Source organism: Ischnura elegans, chromosome 6 (genome assembly GCF_921293095.1).
Source record: "Ischnura elegans chromosome 6, ioIscEleg1.1, whole genome shotgun sequence".
Classification (NCBI taxonomy): domain Eukaryota; kingdom Metazoa; phylum Arthropoda; class Insecta; order Odonata; family Coenagrionidae; genus Ischnura; species Ischnura elegans.
Genome location: NC_060251.1, coordinates 34415676 through 34442123, shown reverse-complemented (window position 1 = coordinate 34442123; position 26448 = coordinate 34415676). Strand labels below are relative to the sequence as shown.

General features: G+C 37.3%; 1 protein-coding gene across 1 annotated transcript in view; it reads right to left on the bottom strand.

Annotated features, from left to right (window-relative positions):
- Positions 1–1493: 1493 nt before the first annotated feature.
- Positions 1494–26448, bottom strand: part of LOC124160563 (cuticle protein 19.8-like) — a 143961-nt gene continuing 119006 nt past the window's right edge. The window contains exons 2-3 of the mRNA XM_046536433.1: positions 7043–7144; positions 1494–4873 (exon numbers count right to left, since the gene is read on the bottom strand). Coding sequence (XP_046392389.1) covers positions 4502–4873; positions 7043–7144 — 474 coding nt within the window. The 3' untranslated portion in view covers positions 1494–4501. The remainder of the gene's footprint in view (positions 4874–7042; positions 7145–26448) is intronic.

Genomic DNA, 26448 nt, shown 5'->3' with positions numbered 1-26448 from the left:
AATGCACGTATAATACCACCACATGTTCTTTTATACTTAGGCACCATCGCCATTAATGCAATAGATTTCATATTCATTTATATGACATGAAAAGAGCTAATTTTATACCATTATAGGAGATCAAATTAGGGTTTCGGATTTTTTTTCTTTTGTTGAAGATGAGATAATTTTTTCTATGGTTACCCTCCATTGAAACATACGATTTCAATTTATCTTTAAGTTGGGTTCTTGGCAAAGTCTATCGGGGTTATTCCTTTTTTATACCAGATTTGCCGTAGATGATGGCAGGGTATTGTTCTATTTTTTTCAGTGTAAATTTCGCATTTTAGTGTAATTGAAGGTTGAACTCGTAAGGCGATGCCTGTGGCTACCCCACGATTGTTTCCTTGAACAATATTCGTGGTAAACGCCCTATCATTCAAGCCCTGGCTTTTGCCTCGAGTCGCCGAACACGCCTGAGGTATTTTGGTAATTCATATCTCGCACCGTAATCCACATTGTCATCTAAGATCAACTCCTCAGAGGAAGAAGATTCTTTCAGATATTGCTTAAGAAAATAAATTCACTTAGAAAATATTTTATTCCAAGTCCACTGGTCATAGATAAACTCACCTGTTCACTGAAAGATTTTTATCCTTGAGTTAGCTGCAAGCAGCACTGTTGGTATTCTGTTTCTTCGTGAAGCACTATTTATCCAGGTTGCTTCTCTAATACAAACCTTTTGGCCTATGATTTATTCAAAACAACGAATGATGATGCATCTTATTAATTATTATTGTTAACATTTTAATATTTGATATGAATGAAGTCGTTATGTCAGTCTCCATCGCACACTCATTCGTTTAACTTACAAAAGTTTATTCATGTGTATAAACTTAAAGCTTAAAAAATTATGCTTATGGGAATGATTTTGAAATTAATTTTTTTTGATGCGCTTAATGTCATATTTTGTCATGAGTAAACTTTTTGTGAGATTTTGAAAACCAGACTTGACGTGCAAAAACTAGTATTCTTCTCAGTTAGTCGGCAGAATACTAAGGATTCGCTTCATGTGGGAATATTGCTTCCCCAGATGCATTACGTTAGCCAAGTATTTAATCTAATATCTGTTGGAAAGAACATATGATTATGCTCTGACTTGATTAAAATATTTGATATTCATCCAAGCGTTTTTTGGTGGGAAATAGGTATTTATTAAAAATAATTGACACACGGGTGTATGCCTCGTGTCGTAATGGAGATTGCCCCGACGTTTCGCGACCAACTGCTGGTCACTTCTTCAAGGGAATGCTGCTGGGATTTGGTTTTTGCTGCCCTTCCCTTTGCAGCATTGCCTTGAAGAAGTGACCAGCAGTTGGTCGCGAAACGTCGGGGCAATCTCCATTACGGCACGCGGCATAAACCCGTATGTCAATTATTTTTAATCACCATGAGCCGCGAAATCTTCAATCAAGAAATAGGTATTTATTGTTATTAATAATGAAAAAAAGATATTTAGGTGTTATTTCCATTTATTTTTTCCTTCATACAAACCTATTCACTATATATACAAAAGGTTATATTATACAATCAGTACATTCATGATGATGGCGTTTGGCCTTTTTTTCAGTTTTATTTTATCCCTCTATCATTCGTGAGTATTAATTATTATCTGCTTTGTGGACCCATTGTATTTTTATTCATCCATGAACTGCTCTGTTCGAGACCTTGGGAAGCTAACATGACCTGTACTGTTATCTGTTAAATTTTTGACATTCGTATTAACTTGCATCTTCTGTTTTCTTCTGTTTTCCCATCTGGTGCAGCCAATCCCGTTCACGTTCCGCGCCCACGATTGATTCCGTGAACGGAAATCCAGAACACTGCGATTCATCTCCTTCTTTGTAGTATGTGAATGGGGAAGGGCTATAGAGAGACCTCGACGTGGAAGTAGAGGTCTAGAGTGCCGCCAATCGGAATGAGTTGGAAGTTGGAGAGGAATTTTCTCCAGCACAAAACTTCCATGTACACGCACTGAACTCCTCCTTCCTTCTCAACAGTCACGATCCCGTCAGTCTCCGCCAGAGAGATGCCAACCCAATTACCTCTTGCCATGGGACGCAATAAATATCCCCACCCGGGGTGCCCTCCGTTGTCAAGGTTACCACCACTCCGCGCGCCACGCTGCTGATGCTACCGTGGTCTACCACTGTGTCATGATCGTCTTAAAGAGCTTCTCGAACTCGTTCCCATATAACTCCTTTAAGTTCGTACCGTTCGTCTTCGTGTAGGCCCCCTGAGGGTTCCATCTTGTTACGAGAACAATTTATCGCGACTCTTTACCCCCAAGTCTCTCAAATTTATCGTGGCGTCAGTTCCTTTTCCGTAGTGGTAAGACAAAGCGAGACTCTAGTGGAGTCTTCAAGGGCAGACATCACCCGCATAACATCTTTGCACTGTCGACGCGCGTCCAGACGGTGCATCCTAACTTTTTTTCTCAAAGCTTTACGTATTTTAGTATAGTTGACTTGGTAGTCCAAATAACTCCAAATCGCGTGCAAGGAATTCAATTTTGACAGCCTGTTTACCTCTATATTTTTTTGCTTGGCGACGGTTGGTCAATAACCCTGTTTGCTTCGAATGTTTACTTTGCGGCTGACGTGTCATATGAATGGGAGAGTGGAGTCATGTTCGAGCTCTCTGTTGAGATCATTGTCGTTCAAGCGGGTTATCGCAAACATGACACTGCTCTTCGTCAATGATAGTCGCCGTTCCTTTGTTTCTGAAGATCTTCCGGCAAGAATACAGCTGACCTTTTTGCTTTGTCTTCGGCCTTTGACATTATTCCCTTGATCACTTCGCTTTCTCACCCCTCTTTTGTTTCCCTTCTCCCGGATTGCAATTTATGATCCATTTGTGTGATCAGGCCTTGGATCTTTCTGTTCTCTGCGGGTTATAATTCAGACTCATCAGCAGCGGTTTCCGAGAATGATCATTTTTGACTTAAATCCCGGCTACGACTAATCATGACTCTGAACTTTGTATTAGCTGTGTCTTTCCTCAAGGTTTTCGCCCTTGGTTTATTTTTCATTCCATTTTAAGTTAACCTTCTGGCCAAAGAACAACGAGAATTAATTAAAGTTCACAAAGATTCTGATCTCTTTCCACTTTGGAATTCTTGCTCACCATCTCAAACGCCAAACATGAAATATGTTTATTTGTATCATTTCATTTATTCGCTAGCATAGCGCCTTCGAATAATCGAATATGATCGTAAAATAAAAAAAAACAGTGGTGAATGAAGGAAATCTCTTGGTCCTATTTAGCTCTCTAACGAAAACTTTATTTAGTAATTTATTGAAATTTGTTTCGCATCGTCCCAGATGGTTTAAAAAACAAGGGCAAGTATCGTCTTTCTGTAGAGTAAATAACTTTGACATTGAATTTTTATACTTTGACCACAAATCGTAGTGAGTGGCGTTCGCTTGTGATAAACAATTTTACTTTTTAACTTGGAGAGTCAAAATAAAAAACTCAAACATAGGAAGGCGATTAAGTGAACAATAATTTACATTATTTATATTCAGAGGAAGGAGATGAATGCATGTGAAGAGAAAGAACATTTTGTTTTCCGGAATAAAGTTTTAACATGATTGATGGACCTCTCTGAACATCCCATCTACACAATGAAGGATGATTTTGGTGAAAGGAGTATGTTGAATGACGTTACAGTGATTGAGCATGACAATTATATTCATTACATCTAATAATTCGTCGATATTATATATATCTTCCCATATGACGATTATCTTAACGGGATTGTTAAGATCATATTGAATTGAAGGAATTACTTTAATAGATAATGGCAAAAATCCCCACGCCACATATTACTATGGTTTGGGAAGTAACTGTTTTCTTGGATTTTTGAAAAGAAGCTCAGGATGTCAAACTTTGATTCACCTTGCCTTCACACAAACGACTACATCGTATCTATTTCAAACGAGTAAATTTTCGCTACGGCCCTGAGAAAAATTACCGTTGATGAATGCATTACATATTAATGACATGTTCATTCCGTGTAAATATAACGACACCAATATTCTGATTTGATTTATGCAAACATTTACCATTCATTTTCGCTCGAAAGCGCTGAAACATATCCTACAGACTGTAAAACTGTAATCATATCCTATATTGCGAACATTCATGATAAAAATCACTTATGCTCGCTTAGGATAGGATTTAAAAAGCGTACAAGCATAACGTCAAAATGCGGGCAATTAAAACAAATTGAAAAAAAAAATCATTCAAATCATTTCATTCACTTCGCTTTGAAACTATCTCGGCGATGAACACGTTCTTAAAGTCCCTGAGGTTAGTCTTTCGTTTTATTTTTGATCGTCGTCTTGATATGAGGTCTCGTTGGATACGTGCCGTGGATGGCCGCGACCACGGCCGTCTTTTTTTTCTACGGTCAACTGGCGTCGTCTAAGCGCGCACGCAGATTGGAGATTTACTACTATCATCCGCGCAGCGAGTTCGCCTTCTGCGGTGACCTGATCCTGGCAAGCTTGTTGACCAGCGGGTCTCCGTGCAACTCGAACGATTTGTACAGCTGCTGCGTGCTCAGGAAGTGTATGGCAGGGGTCGCGTGCCTAACAACGGCCTTGAAGCCTCCCGAGGTGCCGTCAGTCTCGTAGTCCACGAAGCGTATCCTGCCGTCGGGCTCGAGGAAGGTGTATCCGCCCCTGACGAAGTCTCCGACCCTCCGCTCCCAGCGATCCGTCGACACTCCGGACTTGGCGACGTCGTCGATGGTGTAGCGGTAGTCGTACTCGACCCTGGGCACTGGGTTGAGCGGGGCGAAGAACGGAGCTCGGGCGGAGGCGGCCAGCTCGAGGTCGGACGCGCGGTGGAGCAGGAAGATGGGAAAGAAAGAAGAGAAAAGAAAATTAATGTTTTTGTTCGTACATCTACACAATATCAGGGATGGCAATCGAAAATAAACGAAAGTCAAAAACTGTAAAATTTCTATATGTTTGTACCCCGAAGCCAGTGGCATTGTCAGGGGGAGAGGATATAGGAGGGGGTCCGGACCCCCCCTCCCCCGAAATTTAAAACACAATTATTTTTCTTCATTAAAGAAAAAAATATATAAAAAATCATGAATTTATAAAATATTTCTTTAATAAATGTAGCTTTTTCGATTATGAAAAGTGTTAAATTTAGTTTAAAACCCATTACTTAGTATCCTGTTTTTCAAAAATTTTACCCCCTGGATTTGGACCCCCCTCCTCCCCCCGAATGAAATTTCCGGCTATGCCACTGCCGGGAGCAAAATGTAGAAACGAAACGAAACGAAAAAGAATTAAACCCTGGGAGCTAAACGCAGGGTCGAAACGAAATCGGAGTCAAAACTACTTCGGGTCGAAACTAAGCCAAGACTCTGAGACGAAGCGAAACACTGATTATCAGGGGCGCAGCTAGGCTTTAAGGCTGGGGGGGGGGTTTAGGTGCAACTAATACCGGGGTGTGTGGGGGTATGGTATACACATCAGGATAAGCGGTAGGTGCGAGATTAATAAATTGCGGAATTTTATGATAAACGGTTCAAAATGATGAGTTTTACGACTTTCTGAGGGATACTTTATTAATCCTTACACACTTCCATTAGTAATATCAATGCAATTAAGTAAAATGGATTAAATTAAAAAATTTCTCTTAGCTCTGGGGATTTCATCCCCCAAAACCCCCCTCGCTGCGCCACTGCTGATTATATTTCGCACCTTATGGACCACGTGCTTCACCCTAGAAAAGTTAAGTTTCGACCCACACATCGCGTACGAAGTATGGTTGAATGAAGTTGAGGTTCGGCCTACCATAATTAGATGCGTGGGGCACTAGGCCGGCGCTTATTTTTTCCACATGGTCCGATTTAAAAATTCGTGGTCTCAAAATGTGCGAAATGGCGAGAAAAATATTATAAAAAAGTTTCATGCTCGTGTGACGTCGGATAGCCGTGCATGAGGGCCCTATAGGGCCTCAATGCAGTTATTTTTGAATATTGAGTTTTTCGACCCGGATAAAAGTTTTGTTAAATATACATTATATTTAAAGATCTTGGGACAAAAATTTCAACCGTTCAGTCGTATTTCGATTCCTTCATGTCGAAGCGCTGCCTCAAAGGTGCCTGCTGCACACCCCCCCGCCTCCCCCGCCGCCAGGCGCGCCGCGCGTTTCTTTATTACGCGCGGACACTACTTAGTCCTGTGGATCTTCCCATCTTCCTCTTACATGGTAGCAGAGTGGTTCTAGAGTGAGTGTTAATGACAAGCCGGGGGCACATGATTCATTTTTCAACGCAATTTAAAAAAAAAGTACACTTTAAGCGAAAAGAGGGAGGAAAACTATGATTTTCACGAGGTAAATACGTTGAAACCACTGTATGAGATCTCGCTACTTTTCATGTCTAACAAGCAAAGTTGACGTTTTGCCATAGGGAAAGATTTTGCAGTGGTCCTCCCTTCCCCTTTAAGACAACAGTTTCGCTGGCACTGCTGCCAGCGTCTTTAGGTCGAAGATACTGGCTGGAAACTGTTGTTTTAAACTAACAACCAACACGATAGCACTGGAAGAATGGAAACATTGGAACCTTGACAGCGGAAACCTACGTAGTCAAATACATTGTATATTCTAAACCTAAATGTAACGCAAATCTACGAGTCTAATCTAAAATGTAAGGCAAATATACAAGTTGAATCGTTTTATCATTATCGATTGAGGCCAATTTTATAGCTTTACTGCTGGAATGTTTCGTAATCGAAGGAAAAATTGTTGCAGTTATTATTTCCATACTTTATTGATTATTATTATTAATCAGTAATGTATCAGCAGGTAATAAATATTAGTGAATTGCCTTCAGTAATGGCAAGTAGTTCGAAAACTTTTTATAAAATTACGATTCAAATTACAGATTACTTGCTATCAGAGGCTGTAGAACTTTCCCCATTGAATTATATGCTGAAAACTGAATGGCAGTAATGTAATCGATAATTTCATTTACCTCTGGGAAAACCGCTGTTGTCAGTCCCGTCACTTCGTTGTTGATTGCAGGGATTGGCACGCAGCTGACTCCGATGAGCAATGCGGCTGAAGCCATTAACACCTGTGGGTCAAGAAATTATAGCCATTAGTTATAAATATTATATGAAAACCGTCATAAAGTGTTGAAAGTTGTTTAGTTGAAATACTTTAGTACCTTATTTATTTCGCTCTAACAGATGCAAATTTTATTCGAGTATCTTCTAAAACTAATTTGTTTACCCACTTGTAAGTGTCCTATTAGCTCATTCCAATAGATTTATTCGGTAATTCATTTTCTTGTGGATTTCTTGCAGCCGCAAGAACACACATTCAGACCCATTTAAAATTTGCTTCCATAAAATTTTTATTTTTAGTTTCCCTTTTTTATTGCGGCTGGTCAATGAAGAGACTTATTTTCAATCACCAAGTAGAAAATATAACCTGTTATACGCACCGGATGCATCTTCTAGCATTATTAGCCGTCCCAAATAATGCAATAGCGGCTATATTAAGAAAAATAATGCAATGTAGGAGCTTCGGGACGAAAATTATGAATAAATGCATAGTTTCACCCACGCCAAGTACCTACTCATTGTTTAATGGCTCAACTGATCTTAAACCTCGCCTATGAGACAGATCGTTTACCTTAGTGACTATGTACTTCCTAATCTATTAAATATAATTTTTCTCGAACGCATAACTTACTGAGGGCATAATAGTAATTGATCTACTCACTAAATATATTATTTTTGGATTACCACTATTTAGTAATTACTTCCTTCATCACAGAAAAGTGTTAATATTTTGTATACCTACCTTGGATAAATAATGCTACATTAAGTACCTCCTTCAAATGGCCGATACAAAGTGCTAGTCTTCTTATCGTGAACGATTTCGCGTGAGGAATTTATAACGCAAGAACCCTACCTCGTAGTAGGTAGGTCTCCGTGGAGCTTCCGTACGTGTTTATTTCTCTTCTGAGCCTGGATTCTCCAATGCTATGACGACCTCAAACATTATTTGGTAATATTCGGGTCAGGTGTTTGTTTTGGTCTTCAATGGTTTAGCAATACGGCGAAAAATACCTGGTAGCGTCTCACGCTAAGTATATGAAAAATATGAATGTGCTAAAAGATCAGAATGGCAATTTACTCTTACTGTTTAGACTTCGATTAATATGGTCTGTCCATACATGCCGTGAAAAGAGAACATAACTGAGAATATTTAGATAAAAGGAAGTTGAATCGATAATCGGTTTTGTCATTCGAAGCTGAAGAAGTTATTGGCTGAAACCCAGGAAGACTTTCTTTCCATCCTCAATTTAACACTTGTGCCGAATTGTATCTTCAATTTTTCCTCTTCCACGGTGATTTTTTTGCCAGCTAAATCAATCAGCCCGTATTTTTACCTCATTGTTACTATTCTGCTGTTTTTCGTTCTTACCACCTTTCTCTGTCGTAATGATACTTGGGTTCCTTGAGTTCATAATTAGATCAATACATACATACATTGTCGTAGATGCATTAATATAAAACGAATTTATTTGATATTTGCGAGCATCACATATTTTTTTTACATTCAACAAATAAAAAACTAATAGCCAGGCCAGCTGCTGGTAAAATATAACAAAAAAATCAACTTATCTCAAATAAAGCGGAAATCGATCCCCTAACGAGGGGAACTCCGAGTACAGACGAAAATATTTATGCATAATAGATGCCCCTTGAGTGACTACTAAATTTCCTATTCCTGTCATGATTTCTACAGTTAATGTATGACTTCTCAGATAGTTTGAAAGCTATTACATCTCCAGCAAAGGGTTCTATTCACACAAATACAAATTCTTCTTTTTTTCTCTGCTGCTTGATAGGGTAGTTTCCTTCATCAAAGAAAACGAAATGCATTGATTGCGATTCCTTACCCACCATTAGTGTATTCATAATATACAAATTATTTGGTTTTAGAAATCCCAGTTTAGGCGAATGGCAATGGTCAATTTTAACCTCATTTGAAAATGTCCAGATTGGCGCCCATGCGATTCCACTCCACGTGACGTCACAGGGACCTAGTTTTTTATACGAGTAGATAGGAGTTTTACATCGTCTGAGATTACCAATGCATGCATGAGACACAGAGCTCAGGGAAACATCTCTTAATAATCCCCCATTAAAATAACCTAAGTTCGGAAAGTTTCCTTCGTTTGACAGGGTATAAATAATCCTTATTTAAGCCAAGCGCTACCTGCTTGCAGGGTACTCTGCTACCTCCTAGCAGCCTGCGTCGTGTCAGCGCTTAAGCCTCGCCCCAAGGTCACCTCACATGGTGACAACTGGAACCAGAAATACGTCACACGGACTTTTCCCAGCATTCCTACTTAGCCGTCGCGTTTTCGCGTGCTTGAACATTTTCACTTTTCGTTTAATCACAAAAAATAGATATCGTCATTCGAAAATCTAAGAGCGTGAAATACGTACTCCAGGAGTAATAATATTTCGATTTAGGCAATAAAAAAATAATAGGAAACCACCCTATTCCCTTCATGGGTACACCTTAGAGGTGGCTCGCAGGGTATTTTGTAGATGTAAAAACGTTTTTGATTTTTGCTAACAAAGACACCGATATCGACCCTACTTAAAGGTGGCATGAGTCTTCACATTCTCCTGTAACATTTGCGTATTTTCGCCGATACACAACTGAAACTCATTCTAGCACTGTATTCCACCACCGAGAAAAACCCAATTCCCCAATATTAACATTTTTTCTTATCCATGAGTCGTGAAATTCACGCATATCATGATTTTTGCTCAGCCCAGACCCACGATTCGTATCACGTAGGGCGTTGTTTTCGGATACAATCCATCCGTCTGCGACGGAATCACGCCATAACAAAATTTTCGATCATGCGTGCCGCTGGTTTCGTTCACACCGTGATCGATTAGTTCGAATTCTCCCACGTATTTTATAAATATGTGCGTGAAAAAAATGCGAGCGTTGAGCAACGCTCCAGGACATCCGAGGAGACGGGAGGTGAACCAGTGATTATATGAACACTCCTTTTTCCCTCGGATTTTCTTTTGTTTTCCACTCCTTTACATTCACCTTACAGGCGTACCGCCCTCAAAAATCGCCCGACAGTGACCACGGTTACGTCACCACTCAATTGTTTCGCGAGGCTCTTGTTTTTCGTCCGCGGGGATCATTATGGTCGCGCTTAGCTGACTCCGGCCGATGCTTAACCAGGATGCAGATTTCGGCCCACGCCCTCGTATGCTGCGATAAGGGAACGGTGCTGGACGAAGCGGACATCAGTGTAGCGCGTGAGGGAACGTTATCGAATCCGTCTCTGCAGATTAATTAAAGAGGGCGTCGGCTGGTTAGAATAATTCAATGGTACCCTCTGAAGTCCACTTTGCGGTCACGGTCTACTTCCGCCGGTGTTTTAACTTGAAAAACAACTTTTTTAGGCAACTGTTCCTAGTATCCCCTCTAAACGACCGCCGTAATCTCCGGCCAAAAGTGTTCAAGTGAAATATTGAAAAAATTGTAATCCAACTGATTTTACTACCGAAATTATAATGAGATCTCACTGAAAATGTCAAAAAGAAGGCACCAGTATGACCGTTAATTTCCTCCGATTTCTCATTGCCGAGAAAAGGTTGGTTGACAATGTTGCAGTCAATCATTTAAAAACACTTTTTATTGGATTTATTAAAGAGGGCGTCGGCTGGTTAGAATAATTCAATGGTACCCTCTGAAGTCCGCTTTGCAGTCACGGTCTACTTCCGCCGGTGTTTTAACTTGAAAAACAACTTTTATAGGCAACTGTTCCTAGTATCCCCTCTAAACGACCGCCGTAATCTCCGGCCAAAAGTGTTCAAGTGAAATATTGAAAAAATTGTAATCCAACTGATTTTACTACCGAAATTATAATGAGATCTCACTGAAAATGTCAAAAAGAAGGCACCGGTATGACCGTTAATTTCCTCCGATTTCTCATTGCCGAGAAAAGGTTGGTTGACAATGTTGCAGTCAATCATTTAAAAACACTTTTTATTGGATTTATTAGAGCATAATTTACCAGTTTCATTGATTGATAGCTTATATGATAGTTGGCTTCGGCTTTAGAAGATTGCAAACTACATGATCGCCGGCTCCATGGAATGTAACTTAGAGTATTCAAAAATTTCTCTTCTTGCATTATTAAAAGTTCTTTTGAAAATTAAAACACGTCTGTGCAACAACTTTTGAACGTTATATTTTCCTGTATTCAACGCAGAATAAAATGAGATTCATTTATGTAATAATTTCATTTTAATTGGACGAGACATCACTTTATTGTGGGTCACTCCCTGGTATCTTTACTTCTGAAACGGCTATTTGTTCGGAATACTTTCGCAAAAAGGGTCTCGGGATATTCTTGATCTTACGCGAATGTATCTCTCATTTTATGGTTATCATGATTACCACCTTGGCTTTGAGACCCTTCTACGAAAGGGCGCCTAATTTGGTTTAAATATATCGATGTTTTTTTTGTTTTTGGCAGATGGAATGCTAATATAGTTTTAGAATATATGAATAAGGTGGAATAAAATTTTAACTATGACGCCCATGTTGAAAATAAGTAAATTTATCCATTTAGTAGAGATTACTACTGCACGCTGAATTTTAAGCCTGGTATGGTTAATTAGTTTTATTGACGTAACTCTCTTTCCATTTCCTTTCCAATTCACGTGTGCGTTGCTTAACCTCAATTCCTGCTTTATAATACTGCGAGTTGGAAAATAGCTGAATCTCTTAGATATAGTTGGAGATTTTATATCTTTATAAAGACTGTTATTTTAAGTATAGATTAAGCATGTTTCGAAGGTTGGCAGATATTGTTTAATCGAAAGACTTAAAGGCTTCATTAAACTCTGGTTAAGATGGGCAAACCTCCTATTGACTTGCTGCAATTTATAAAATATATCGGAAATTTGGAGTACCTCTTTGTTTCTCCATTGTTTTTATATACCCTCTATTTCTTTCGAATTTACGGACGTTCAAATTTCGAAAAATATCTAGAGAAAAGCAAAGCATCGTAGTTGTCGAGAAAACTATTTTCCTTCCAACGTCACGGTTATCAATGTAGATAGCAGAGGGATTATCGTGAAATATATTTCACCACATTTTATCTATTTTCATTCATATTGAATGATAAAACATTTCAGCACCTGTTTTCCTGTCTGTGTATCCTCACTCAGCGATATTCTATTTTCCATGTATTCCTGCAGTCTTTAGATAATGGGGGAACTCATTATCAAAAGTAAATAATAAATTCGTACTTTCCATCGGTATTTTTATTTAGCATTCTCTCCTCTTTTCTTAGTGCTGCGTGTTGCAAAACTTCGTAATGGGGGCTACTCCCAAATTTTGTTAGTGACACAGATTTCGATCTTGGCCATCATTTTACTTGGTCGGTGGAAATTGCTCCGATCCTGGCAGTTATCGATGTTGTTTGAAAGAAAAATACTCATTATCTGATCAATTTCAATAGAGCAATCAGCGAGGGCGTTACCTTAGAATTCTAATTCTCAGTGAAAGATCCGTGAGAAAGAAAAGTCACGATGTATTCTCGTTTTGGTCCAATGATTTTAGGAATGCCTTCGGCCCAGTTTGGACCCAACTATCTGGTGTGTTCAATTTGTGTAGTCATAAATAATTTTTTAACGGCTTATATTTCCATCCTAAACGATGTACAATATAATTGATGAAAATGTTTCTCTTAATCGTCATATTTCCTTTCATAGCCTTAGTGGGTGTCTTAAATTACATCATATTTCTTAAACTATTTAGCCGTATTCTGGCATATTTCCCGAGAAAATATTTCCCGATAGTCCGGAACTCAAAAATGTGTGTGCCAACATCTATTCATCAGGTACTATTCTACCTTGTTTATAATGCTTGGGTATTTTAACGTGCAAAATTAAACCAAGTATTGCATTTCCTAGGCGCGACTTTGGATCGAGTTCACGCCTTGGTCTTTCTGATTTGCGTGCAAGTGGCTGATACAAAGTGCGAGATCATGTTTTTGTTGAAGTGGCTGCTAAAGATTTGGTCATTGACTACGTAGTCGGGATATTTAGTTGAGTTCTGCAAACCCTTTAGTACAAGTACAAGTTTGTACGTGTAGATTGTATTTTTAATTTTATGGCAAGGATTTTATCCAAATTATTTCATTCCTTAATGTTAGCGCCAATGGTAGAGGTGAGCTCTCACCTCATGAATAGTAAAACTTTCTGTGGTCTTTTTAACCTTGTCTTTCATCTTTACCCATTGTGGTCTTCCCAGGAATACACTGTTCACATACTTTCCAGGATAACATTCTAATTTGAATGAATTTATTATTTGAACTCGAAGTAATTCTCAGCCGCTGTGAAATGTTAATCACAATGAATGTTATAATATTCTCTACGGTGATAAGATAGCTAATATTAAACGTTATTATATGCGCAAATTTACCTTTCTAAAATAATTTCATTTAAATATTTTAAAATTTCATTCTTTGAGATCGTGAGCAATATTTCTGTACTAAACGAGGCTTCATTTTACAGCCTAATTCATGATGTATACTGTTGGCCATTAGCTTAGCTAGATAATTCTTTTATTGCCATTTGCTTCGTTGCGCCATATGTTTGCGTAACACGCTTTGAACGAGGTGAAGTCCATTATATATTTGTTCATCGTTTGATTGGGTTTTCTTGAATTTCTAATTGATTGGGAGCAATTTCAAAATGCTAGCTGCCGAGGCTTTGAGTTATCTGAGTCTCGGTATTTCACCTCAGTCGTTAAAATAGTTGCAGGAGTTCAAAGCGAGGGTTACAATACGGTTCTGCTCGACCGATTCCGATACTCGCCCAAGATGCAGATACAGGCCCACGCCCGAAAACTCTCTGTGGAGGAAAAACTGTGAAGCAAGTGCTCTTCGGTGGCGGTTGAGAGCGGCGGATCGTATCTTTAAAATGGATCGTGTTGCCGATTATCTCAGCTTAGAGAATTGCTTTCAGCTTCTGCCCTTGAACGATATTGAAGTCACGGTTACACCCAAATTATATTCAAGCGTTTGGTAATTTAATTTCGTACACACATTTTTCAAGTTTATATTGTATACTTTGTATTTATATTTGTTATTTTTGTTAAACTGTTAGCGCAGCCAGTTTTGCTGTATAAAGGCATCTTTAAAGGTAAAATTTCAATGGTTGAACTGAAATTTATAGCGACGGAAGCTTATTAAAATAGGTATAATTATTAATATAAAGGATTGGTCATGTAAATTCTGGTTCTTTCCTGGCCAAAAGTAGCAGTGAAATTTTCCCAGGTTTTGAATCGGGTAAAGTCCTTCATATCCACTTCCAACGATTCGGTCCCCAACTCGCCCATCATCATCACCGTTAGATTCCTGAATCCCTGAAGATGATGGGCGACTTGCTTGTCGAAACGTTGGAAGGAAATATGGAAGACCTTACCTGGTGCAAAACCTGAGAAACCTTAACGGATAAACGATTAGTGTTGGGGCAATATTATATTGCAGTTAGCAATTTTTAAGTTTCTTTTTATCATTTATTCTTCTTACATGCTCATTTTTCGTGTTTAACCCTTAGACTACCAACGGGACACATATGTCCCAGGTAGATTTGCAAAACAACCTTTGGGATGTAGGCCTATTATAAACACCTACGATATCGTCCCATCGGTATAGGAAGAACTTACCGACTTTTAGTTCTTATTTTTCCAACAGATGACAGTACTTTGATATGTTCAATAAGATTTTCATTGTCACCTCTGGTTTTATAGCAGAGGAAATTTAGACTTGGCTAGTAATTCTACAATGATAAGTATATAACCATGTTACTTTAGGATACTTGTTTTTTGCACTATATTACCACTCTTCATTTTGTGCAATGACTGATCTTTTTCACATCTGCAATTATGAGTGCCGACGTTAAATAATTTGTCTGGTTTACCGTTGTTATTTTGACGTTATGAATTTTTACCACATGTTAAATGTTTTGGTTCTGTACGTTGTCTGATAAAGAAGTCTAGTATTTGTGTCCAAGTGAAACTGACCACTGCGTCGAGAACTTCTAGATGAGGCTCTTTCTTACAGTCATTTGAAGCTATTTGAGGATTACAGTGATTTACAACTACTTCTGTGTAACCTGTGGAGTAGATTGATACCAGGTGAGTAAACACTTCAAAATGTAATTTGGTGTCCTTATACATAATTGATTCCATAACAGCCTTTACATATTCATTTTCATTTTAGTCACAAGAAATGAGCCACAAGAGAAAGTGCAATGAAGAAGAATTAATCCAGATATTGGATGAATCTGACGACGAAATGTCGGTTGGCGAATCATCAAATGAAGACGCGTGATCTGGTGATACATCCGACGAAAAATACAGGGTTGATTTTGAAAATAGTGAGGAGAGTGAATATACTGATGAGAGATTTCTGGAGGACAGCAATGAAAATGTCCGACGACATCCAAGACAATGTAAGTACAGAGGAAAGCAATAATTCTACCCTTTTATCTACAAGTGACATTCCGAGTGAGATTTTGTGGACTACTCCAAAGATACAATTCCTTTCGAGACATTGTTGTATACCTGATTGACCTACAATGCCATTGATTTCGGATAGTATGCCATTGGTTGAAATGGACTGTTTTCTCCAATTATTTCCTCACAGCTTATTTATATTCAACAGTCCGAACAAGTACGAATAAGCATTTGGATATATTGCGAAAAAAGGGAAAACATAACATTATCCAAGACACCTATCCAGGGGAAATTATGTTGCTCCTTGGCTCTATGCTCGTAATGAGCTACAACAAAGTACCAAATATTTCCGATTATTGGTCCCACAACCTTTCTTTGGGAAATGAGGCCATCAAAAAATCAATAGCACGAAATAGATTCCAATTGTTATCATCTAATTCAATGATGGGTTCTTCAAAAACATATTATATTGACGAGGTAATTTCTTGCCTCAAACATACATTTCCCAAGGCAAGGGAAGAAAGTCCGTTCCAGAGCATTGATGAGTCCATGACAAAGTTCAAAGGCAGATCCTCTCTCAAGCAATACCTTCCGATGAAACCAAGAAAAAGAGGGATGAAAATTTGGGAGCGCTGCGATGCTGTAACTGGGTATGCATATGATTTGAATATTTGCTCTGGGAGAGAATCCGGACAAAACTATTCTGCATTGGCCAATCTCGGAGAGAGAGTTGTTCTATCTCTATGTAAGACGATAAGAAAACCAGATGTCACACTAATTTTTGACAGATTATTCACAAGTTTACAATTGATAAATACCATGAAATTTCCATCAGTGGTTACTGCTATCAGTTCAAGAAAACATATGCCGAAGTTCCAAGGAAAATTGAAAAGGGGAGAGTATGAGTTTGTTGTGAATCAGCATGGGACAATAGCAATACGGTGGCAGGACAGTAAAGAAGTTACTGCTCTTAGCAGCTTCCACGATACTACAGCGCACACTGCTAATCGCAAACAAAAAAATGGTACTAAGTTGGTGGTAGACTGTCCAGCCGCTATTTGTTTCTACAATAGGTACATACATGGGAGGAGTTGATCTCTCCGACATAAAGGTTAGCGTGTGTGACTTCGACAGGCGGTCAATGAAGTGGTGGAAAAAGGTATTTTACAAACTACTAATGCTAGCAGTGGTGAATGCATGGATTTTACTCAAGGAAATGTAAAACTGCTACAGTTTGTTGTTCCACTGGCCGAAAAATTGATGGCAACTGGGAAAGAAAAAAGCTATGTAAAACGCAAAAGATACAGAGGGAGGCCATCGAAAGCAGCTAAGCTTATGATAAATGTGGGTGACCATCTGCCTATTGAGGGTAACACCAGGAGGCGCTGATTGAGGTGCGCGCAGAATAAAATGGAAAAAAGAGCAAAAACTATTTGCTGTATGTGTAACGTACCATTATGTAAAATTTGTTTTACGCTGTATCACACCTAGGGTTCAAAAACTTGATTTGTCTGTTTCATCAAATTTTTTGTCAAACTGAAGTATTGTTTGTTTGTAATAATAGAATTTTTTATTCAACTCTGTATAATCTGCTTTTTTCAATTGTAACCCTCATGACGATTTCAATCTCAATCTCTTTTCTTGTGTATTTTGCTTCTTTGTACCTACACGTATGCCGATTTCAAAATAGATGTTTTTCTCAAAACGTATTTATTCCCTTGTATTAGTGTGGATAGTTGAATTACCTTATATACCAATGGGACATGCATGTCCCAACCGTAGGTACCAATGGGACATTTATGTCCCATCCGTAAGTACCAGTGGGACATATGTGTCCCACCCATTAGTACCAGTGGGACATATATGTCCCACACCCCCCTGCCGAATACACGTAACCTGACATGTAAGAAAATGACCCTATGACCTCTTGAAACCCTAATAAAGAGATAGGAACAAACAAAAAGTTTGTAAATTAAGGAGAAAAAAATGGTAGTCTAAGGGTTAAAACACTGGTAAAATATTTGTATGATGTATTTCAATTAATGTCCCTTCTAAAGAGATGAGGCTTTGTTCATTAAGCAAGAATAATTATTAGGCAGGCTTCCAACGTTGGCTTGTGATGATATCTTTAATTCACGCACTATGCATGTCCATGATCCAAATCTAATTTGTATTACGAAATTGATTTAAGTGGCTCATTTTTGTAGGCATGAGATATTTAGGCTACCCTTATTCCATTATTATTTTGTTTCAGTTTCTCTGTATCCCCAGGGAAACTTGGAGGTCGTAAATTATTTCCACCGTGCGTTATTTTTTTCAACTGCCTTGTCTTCTTTGTTAACCGGTTTAGTATACATTTCTCAAGGTGTAATAAATGACCATCGCAACCAATTAGTGTTGAACTCGTGAGAAAGAAAATAATGAGAGGAGAGTGGAAATATCCCTTTCACCCGTTATAGGCTGATTTAATTCCGGGCAAAATAATACTTCTGAATTTAATTCCTTTCCTTTTCCTTTTGTGTGATATTCATTTCTCACACCTTTTATCTGGAAGAGATCCTGCAATCAGCTTAACTCGCATTTCAGATATTATTCTGACTAAAAGGCAGTTTAAATGGGGGTAATTGTGTGTGAAGATATGCATGAATCCCAAGAAAGGAGTCTTTTATGAGCTTAGGTTAAAAAAGTTAAGTAGTGCATGCCGCTAAGTGAAAATAGTCTGCACAAATTATTCTGTTCAAATAACTTTGCCTTCGATGCTTAGCCGTCGAATTATTTTCATTTCTGCAATTACCTTAGCATTTCGTGCTTCTATTTCCTAGTTCGCACTTGATTTGGGAATATATGACTCCTTTTTTTGTTTTGTTGTACGAAACATGTTTTCATATTTTCACGATTTTTTTCATTAATAAAGCCAATCCTATATATAAAGGTGGCTAGATTCGATTAAAGAGGTAAGTTTCAATTGCAAAACTGAAGGTTTAAGGTTTCACAAACGTAGTTAAGCTCAACTGTTTAGCCAAAATGGCGTTCTTATTGAGATTTGTTTCGAGGTCCATACCGGCCCTCATCTAAAATTACTGGAGAAATTGTGTTTTACTGCTAATTCAACCTTTTATATAACCATACATTACATTGAATTCAAATCCTTATGAAGAGTAGCTATCATAATATAAGAAATTTCCTACTCATTGTGCTTATATTTTTTCCTACTCTTTTTCCTGCTCGTGTATATTTTTTTCACATATACAACAAAGAGAAACTAATTTCGAAATAGAAAGGGAAATAATAAAAAAATAAACATTCTGAATCGATAATTTACTCAAGAAATGGTTTTAATGCGCAAAGTTTCCCATCATCATAAGTCAAAAATCAGGCAAGAGTTTTGATGGGGAGTGGGGTTCCACACGGTTCTTTACCAGTTTTCCTTTTTACTCATTTCCACCTCGATTCTAAAAAAGGCTTGCACCTCAGGGTACCAGATTTTATTGAATATTTCTGTATGGATATATATCTACCTCAAAATAAATACCCTCAAACTACTTCTGGAAAAAATGACCCGTTGCGTTTTATGCGCATTTTTGCAAAAAAAACACCGTGCCTTGAATCATACAATTCCTTTTACTTCGCCACCAAATTGTCGTAGAGCCAAGATTCACGGCTAATGTTAAAGAAAAGACTTTGCGTAAGAAAATAAATGTGTAAATATAATTCATTGGCCTTTACCTTTATTTTTGCATTTATATGTTTCAACGATTGTTTAGTCAATTTTCCCGAATACTTCCTTTTTGAACTGCCCAAAAATTTATATTATAATATAATTAAATCTACCTTACTATAACAAAAACAAAATTTAGTAAAAACTGATATATAAATTTTTAGAAAACATTTAACGTAAACATTTAGAAATTCACAAGGTAGACTTCCATTTCGTATTTCCAAATTAAAATTTAGAAATGTTAGTTTTGCTAATTTTTTATCTACTATGTTTTCTTTTGACAAACCTTATGCGAGAGCTTGTCTAGAGATTTGTATCTTTGAACCATCCCCAGTGACTTAATTTCAAAGTTTACTCATGCCGTAGTTGTTTGGCAAAAGATATTAATTTGAAAAATACCTTTAAAAACCGTCAACAGTTATTAAGTTAAAATTATCCCAGATCTTTTTATCTCTAAATGTTATCCGATTTGCCTTCATTAGAATTTTTCTTTTTTATCCATCAAAATAAATTCTATACTTTTGTTGATTTTGATTAATAGCAGGCCATAAATTATCGCCGGTTTCAGCGTGCATACACCGTCTTAGCGGTAAGAAAAATATCGATTTCTATGTAATAAAATCATAAATAGTGCGAAAAATCCACAGAGAAAACATCATTTGCCTTGACCTGTTTCAAATCCCGGTCAAAGCGAATGATTTTTTTCTGTAGGTTTTCCCACAATTTTCCATTACGAGTGACTCCTGTAAAGTTATCACCGTGGCTAGTCCCGGTGTACTTAAAACAAATCAATAAATTCTGTTTGATTCCGCGACTATGTTTTACTATTGGCGGTTTTGGAGTAAAGTCTAAAAGCTGGATTTTTCAGACCGTGCTTACTTCAAGTTAGTGAATGACATGAAAGATGTTATGAATTACCAATTCTCTATCATAATAATGAAAATAAAATCACACTGGAAATATTGTGACTGTAAAAAGTGTTCATAGTTTAGTTTTTACTTACATTAGTATGATGAAGGATTGCTCATGCCTTTCATCATTTACCTAAATTATGCTAAATTTACCCTTCATTGCGACCTGTCGTGTGTGATATCCAGTCGTCAAGTATACTTCTTTGTTGCATTGAGGTGGAGTGACTCTTATATATTTTCTTTGCACCCCTGATAACATATTCTGTGTATCACATTCGAGGTCTTATTTCATCGTTTTTCCTCCGTTCCACAACAGGAATCTATCGTGAGAATTTATGCAACGTAGTTTAGTATGGTAAAACAAAGGTCGTGACTTATCTTTCTTGAAAAATAAATTTGCAGGATGTTTCTATTTTAATTCATTCAGACCCCTATGACTAGTAATGGTTCATGGATTTGAATGTTTCTAAAATAAAGACATATGTTTTACACCTAGTGTTTGCTAATATTTGTTATTTTGGACTAGATATTCATATATTAACTTCAGCATGTAAATTTTTATCGTGTTTTAAAATATTAGTTTAAAGTATAATAATTGTTTTATTGAAATCAGTCTTCACTTCCCCTCTTTAGTCAACGTTTTTGTTCATTAATAGCGCAGGTTTATCCTCTCATGACTATTGCTTGTAATATGATATTTGCGAACTTACAATTTACAATTTTTTTTACTCTCCAACTATTGTTGTTTAGGGACCTTCAGTACGGGACTAAGGGACCGTTAAATGCCATGGCATGTATCTATTCGTGTAGATCTTGGATAACTCATGTTCATGGTTGTTTCCATGCATGCTAGAATGATTTTAATTAAAAGAATACGAAACAAATAAACTATACCGATGGTTAAGTTCTAACAACACGTATCTCAAAAATAGCAACTTTTCAGGAGAGCAAAAGCAAAGATATACAAGAAGTAAAGAAGAATTAAAGAAGTTAAAACAAGAAGTAAAGGAGATTTAGAAAGCAAAAGAAACGATTTACATTTTTAATTGTGCACTGAAATTAAAAACCTATAATTCGTAAAACTGAAAAATAAGCATACATTTGCAAACAAAGAGTTGTTTTTTGCGTTAATATTATTTTTAAAATGTCATTGCACTTTGTTTAAGATACCTGTCTCAAACCGGCGAAATTTTGAGATGCGTGTTGTTAGAACTTGGCCATCGATATGGAATAATTCTGTGCGTATATTTACTAAGTCACATTGTCTTTATTCATATCCAATTGATGCAAACACTGTGTCGTGATTGGCCGCAGGAAGTATTACATGCACCCAACCGCCAATTACTTCCATCCCTCGGTCAGCTGTAGCTCTGTTTACGGCTCTGCGCATGGGCTGAAAGGAACGGAGCTTGCTCGGTTGCTACATTTAGTCCGAACCCTATCGATGCATCAAAACTCATCTTGCCTTTATGTACACGGCACGAATTGGCTCAGTCTCTTTTTCACCGACGGCGCAGACAATGAGGCCCCCTCTGTCGTTGCGGAGGGAGCATTTGGAGTGAGGGAGTTCACGAGATATGACTCGCCCCTAGCGCCCTCTTTAGCTTCGTGAATCGCGCGCATGCACGCGGGTGATTTATGCACGCTGAAGATCAGCGAGGGATTGGCTACCACGGTTTACGCACTGATTCTAGGAGCACATTGCCCTTATTTATTTATTCAACACCAAAACAGCACTAAACCTTGGGTTTACACAACAAAATAAATTATTTAAAATAATTAAAAAAATTAAGACACGGTCTCAGGCGTTACTTTGTGGAACTGCTTCATCATATAATATTATAATTCTTAAATCTTATTAATTCTATAAATCTATTCTCTAAAGTTTTATTCTAAACTCTAATTATTTTATTTTATTCTATGATAATAAAAAAAAGATAAAAACAACCTCATCTAAGGCCTTTACATTGGGTTTACACAACAAAATAAATTATGCAAATATATAAAAAACAAGTATAAAAATAATCTCATAAATAACAACCATTTACAAAATACATAATACGTACAAAAGGTGGGTATCAAAAGGTTATTCTGTTCAATTGGTTATTGAAATTGGTGCGGGAGGCAAAGAGGTCAAGAGAAGAATAAGTATTTGAGATGGAATTGAAAATAGAAGGTAAGCGGTAAAAGAGGGATCTATGTGATATTGACGGTCGGAAATTGGACTGGTGTAGAGCCTCAGTATTGTGGGTTTTGCGAGGTGGAATGTGGAGTGAAAAGAATTCCAGGAGATCAATGCATCTGAAAGACGCATTAATGATGCAGTAATGAAATTTGATGTCGGATATCAATCGGCGGTGAGTAGGTTATAAGAATCCAAGTGAGTGAAGTATTTCGACACGTGAAAATGTTTCGGCAGTGTAAATAAAATAAAGTATTTGCTCTTACGAGGAATAGCATTGAAAAGGCTATGAATTTGATAAATTATATCGATGAATTAAGTATATCAAGATCAATATTAATCAAATAGTATTAATAATTGAAGCGGCGATATATCCCAAATGTTTTTTTTTGCTAAAATGAAAAGTACCGGCGACAGCTTTAACGAAAAAAATATCACATCAGATATGAATTTTCCCTCAATGCCGTGATTGTAGCTTAATTCCTGTGTAACTCGCTGTGCCGATAGCGTCGCTAGTGGCGACTTAAGTGAACCCATTATAATGCGCAATGGGTGACAGCACAGTTAGTGGCCGACTCGAGAACCCTCTATTGAAATACTCGTGACCAAGCCTACCAGCCACCCTTGAAGGTGACGTTGAGAAGGATGAGGGAAAGTTATGGAGGACAAATATATATTAGTGCGAGCTTCGTTGTGAACAAATTATTTACCAGAACTAGCATTCGCACGCTCGTGCCACTAATGTTTTTATCGATGTACCGTCGAGCATTCAGCGTATGGTAACTTCTCCTGCTTCATTGTGCTTTGAATAGGATTGCTACAGGCTTACTATACCCTTCAAAAAACGTTAATATCATCTCGTTGACGGAAGGTGTGTTTTTATGGGGCTATTAAGCGGACATTAATTTTCTGGATGAAAGTAGATGTTATCATCTAGCCACTCTACTATACTACTATAGATGGGAACTTTGTGGAAACGAAAGAAAGAAATGAAAGACAGACACATTAACGAGTGTTTTTCAGTGAATACATCTCATACCAGAATTAGCATTCTTATGTCCAGGCCATGAATGATTGCATCGATGAAAAAGTCCTGGGTACAGTTTTTAATCGAGAGTTATCTCATTTTGCTTTCATAAGGATTAATATGGATCAATAGCTATTTGATGTTGTTTAGATGAAGGAAGGCTGAAAGTTTTTGATGGGATTGTGACCTAACCAATAATTTATTTCAAATGAAGGATTTAAGTTTATGTTATCATCTAGTTACTCCACTCCACCGTCCGAGATGGCCACGTTGAAAGAGACAAAGGATAGAAATAGTACACCTATAAATTTGCGGGAACTTACGGGTAAAAATTGGCATATACTTGGCCAATAATTTGTGCTTTGTCATAAAAAAGTGTAAGAATCATAATTAACAATATGAGAATGATTTTTTCCTTTGACAATTAAAATTTCATAATGAAATCGATTTTTTCGAATAAATGGAAAACAATGATTATCACAACATGTTTTCAGCTTTTCATTCACCATTTTCTTCGGTTGGTTTCCCACAAAACTATTCCGGGAAATCGCATCTTCCTATTTTAGTGTTTCTACGTCTCTGAGGTCAAGAGATGTTTGTATTTCTTTGCTGTATCCATGGTTGTATAGATATAGCATAATTGCATAGATATAGCATAATAGCATAACTTATAATAGATATAGCAGTTATTGTACAAACCTGGCCCAATGCAACGATATCCACATACACTATTTGATTCTTAAATGTTCCTCTTCATATTCGAACGCAACATGAAGGCCCTGAATATAACGAGAATGCCTTTGGGGTAACTTGATCTTTAACGGCAATCAAGGCTGTTGAAAAGGGCGAGAAATAGCGCGTTAAACTGTCGATCGAGGCATTTTGTTTTGAGGAGGAAACAGTTTGGGACATAAGTCACCGGTTGTTTTCAGTCTTTTGTGCCAGTTCAGAAACTCAAAGCTGCCGGATTGTGACAAGTTTTTTTGTTTCTTGCGCGGATACTCCTTCAAACCTAGGAAGGCGAAATTTCTCGAAATACATTTTTATACATAAAAAATACCATTAATTCAATCATAATAAGTTGGAAATGCATGAGTTTCGATAAAAAGAAACTATTTATGGCATTGATAAATACCACTTCTGCAACAGATTACGACACATCATCATCATCACTGGTCAACAATCCTAAGATTGGTTTGACGCAGCTCTCCACTCAGTTCTCCTATCAGCTAATCTTTCCACACCTATGTATTTCTTCTCTTTCACATCTTTCTTTACTTGTTCCATATATTTTGTTCGAGGTCTTCCTTTTCCGTTCTTGCCCTCCACCTGTCCTTCGACGATTGTCTTCATCAGGCCATCATGTCTCAAGATGTGGCCAATAAGGTTGTTCCGTCTTCTTGTTAAGGCTTTCATGAGGCTTCTCTTCTCTCATACTCTTCTTAGGACATCCTCGTTAATAACATGATTGTTTTATTTGAAAATAAGAGGGGAAAGACGACGAGACTTGGTGACTAAAGCCCAGAAACCTGATTCTTGATCCGCAATCGCTTAATTCAGGTATTTCATCCCTCCGCAGTTTCTTGTTTCTGAGCATGGATCTTGGAAAGAGAATACTACGTGAAGCTACTGCTGATAGTCCGAAGACCAGGTTAAAATTGATTTTATATTCTTCTCGAATGTTTCATCAGATTATAAAAATTTAATTATTAATCGATTTTCTTTAGTAAACCGTTTTAAACTTAATTATGGATATAATTAGGGTTGTGCATCATCAAATGGACTAATACTTTCATTATCATTCGAGAAATAGCAATTTTAAGATACAGTTCAAAATCAGACGTACAAAACATCGCAACAAAAGTCGCTGAGTCGGTATCAAATTTCTTTTTAAACCAATTATAGGGAAAGTATTTCAAATGAAATTATCGTACATTCAGTATTTTACCAAAGAGCTACCTACATTATGATTTAGCAACAAACTGTCTTTCTCTTTGTTTCATAAATGTAATTTACAATGTGAAAATTTTTATTTTGAAACGAATATTCCGCTTTATTATAAAATTAATCCGTTGTAGGTTTTGTTCATATTTTTTAAATGCTCCACATATTTTGGTTGCAACAGCATTTTATCGAGAAATTAAGGAAAAAAACTAGTTTCAGAGTTGATAAAATTCACCCCATTAGTGTTGAAATTAGTTATGAGTAGAATTATATAATAAATAGAATTTTTAAAGAAAGAACATTTTTTAATTTGCTGTGGTTGCCCGATCGAGATTCGCGAATGGCGATGATCATATTTTATCCTACCACCTAAGGGGCTCTTGTAATAGATGTAAAATCCCCTAAGGAAATCATTTTTTCCTAATTTGCTTTCTCAGCACTTTTCGTAGAAACAGTTCTCATTTTTTCATGTTGCTGATTGTGCGTGGATAACGTAATGCATCGATCATGACTTTCGCATTTCCTCAGGGCTTACAAGGTACCTTTCAATTTTTCTCTCGTATAAAGGATGTTGCGGTTTCCTATTCATTTTCGTCGAGGCGAGAATCCTCGTGAGGAAACTAGTACCTACATATTTTTTCGAGTGATTGGGCATTGATGAACATCTTTTCTCACTTTGTTGTCATAATGAATTTATGAGACTCAATTGTCAGAATTATGTTCGGGTCTGTAATTTGTATCCTATGAAATTGAAAGAGGAATTCACATTAACAAGCGTTTGAAATTTCATAATGCTAAGTGATAAGAAAATCCGTTGTGCCCTTGTTTTCGCGTGCGATCGTGACTGATTCTGTACGTGAATTTTGAGACCTCTCATCTGATTAGTCTTCAGCTCAGCTCTTATTGTGGCTCTCTTCATCTAATTGGTGAGTCCTATTCTCCGTTTACTGGTAGACTACTATTATAACAGTCCTCCGAATTTTATGGTTTTTCACAATTTAAGCTTGCGTGATCATGTGTTAACGACAACTATGACTTGTACATGACAACGATGCTTTCTCTTGGG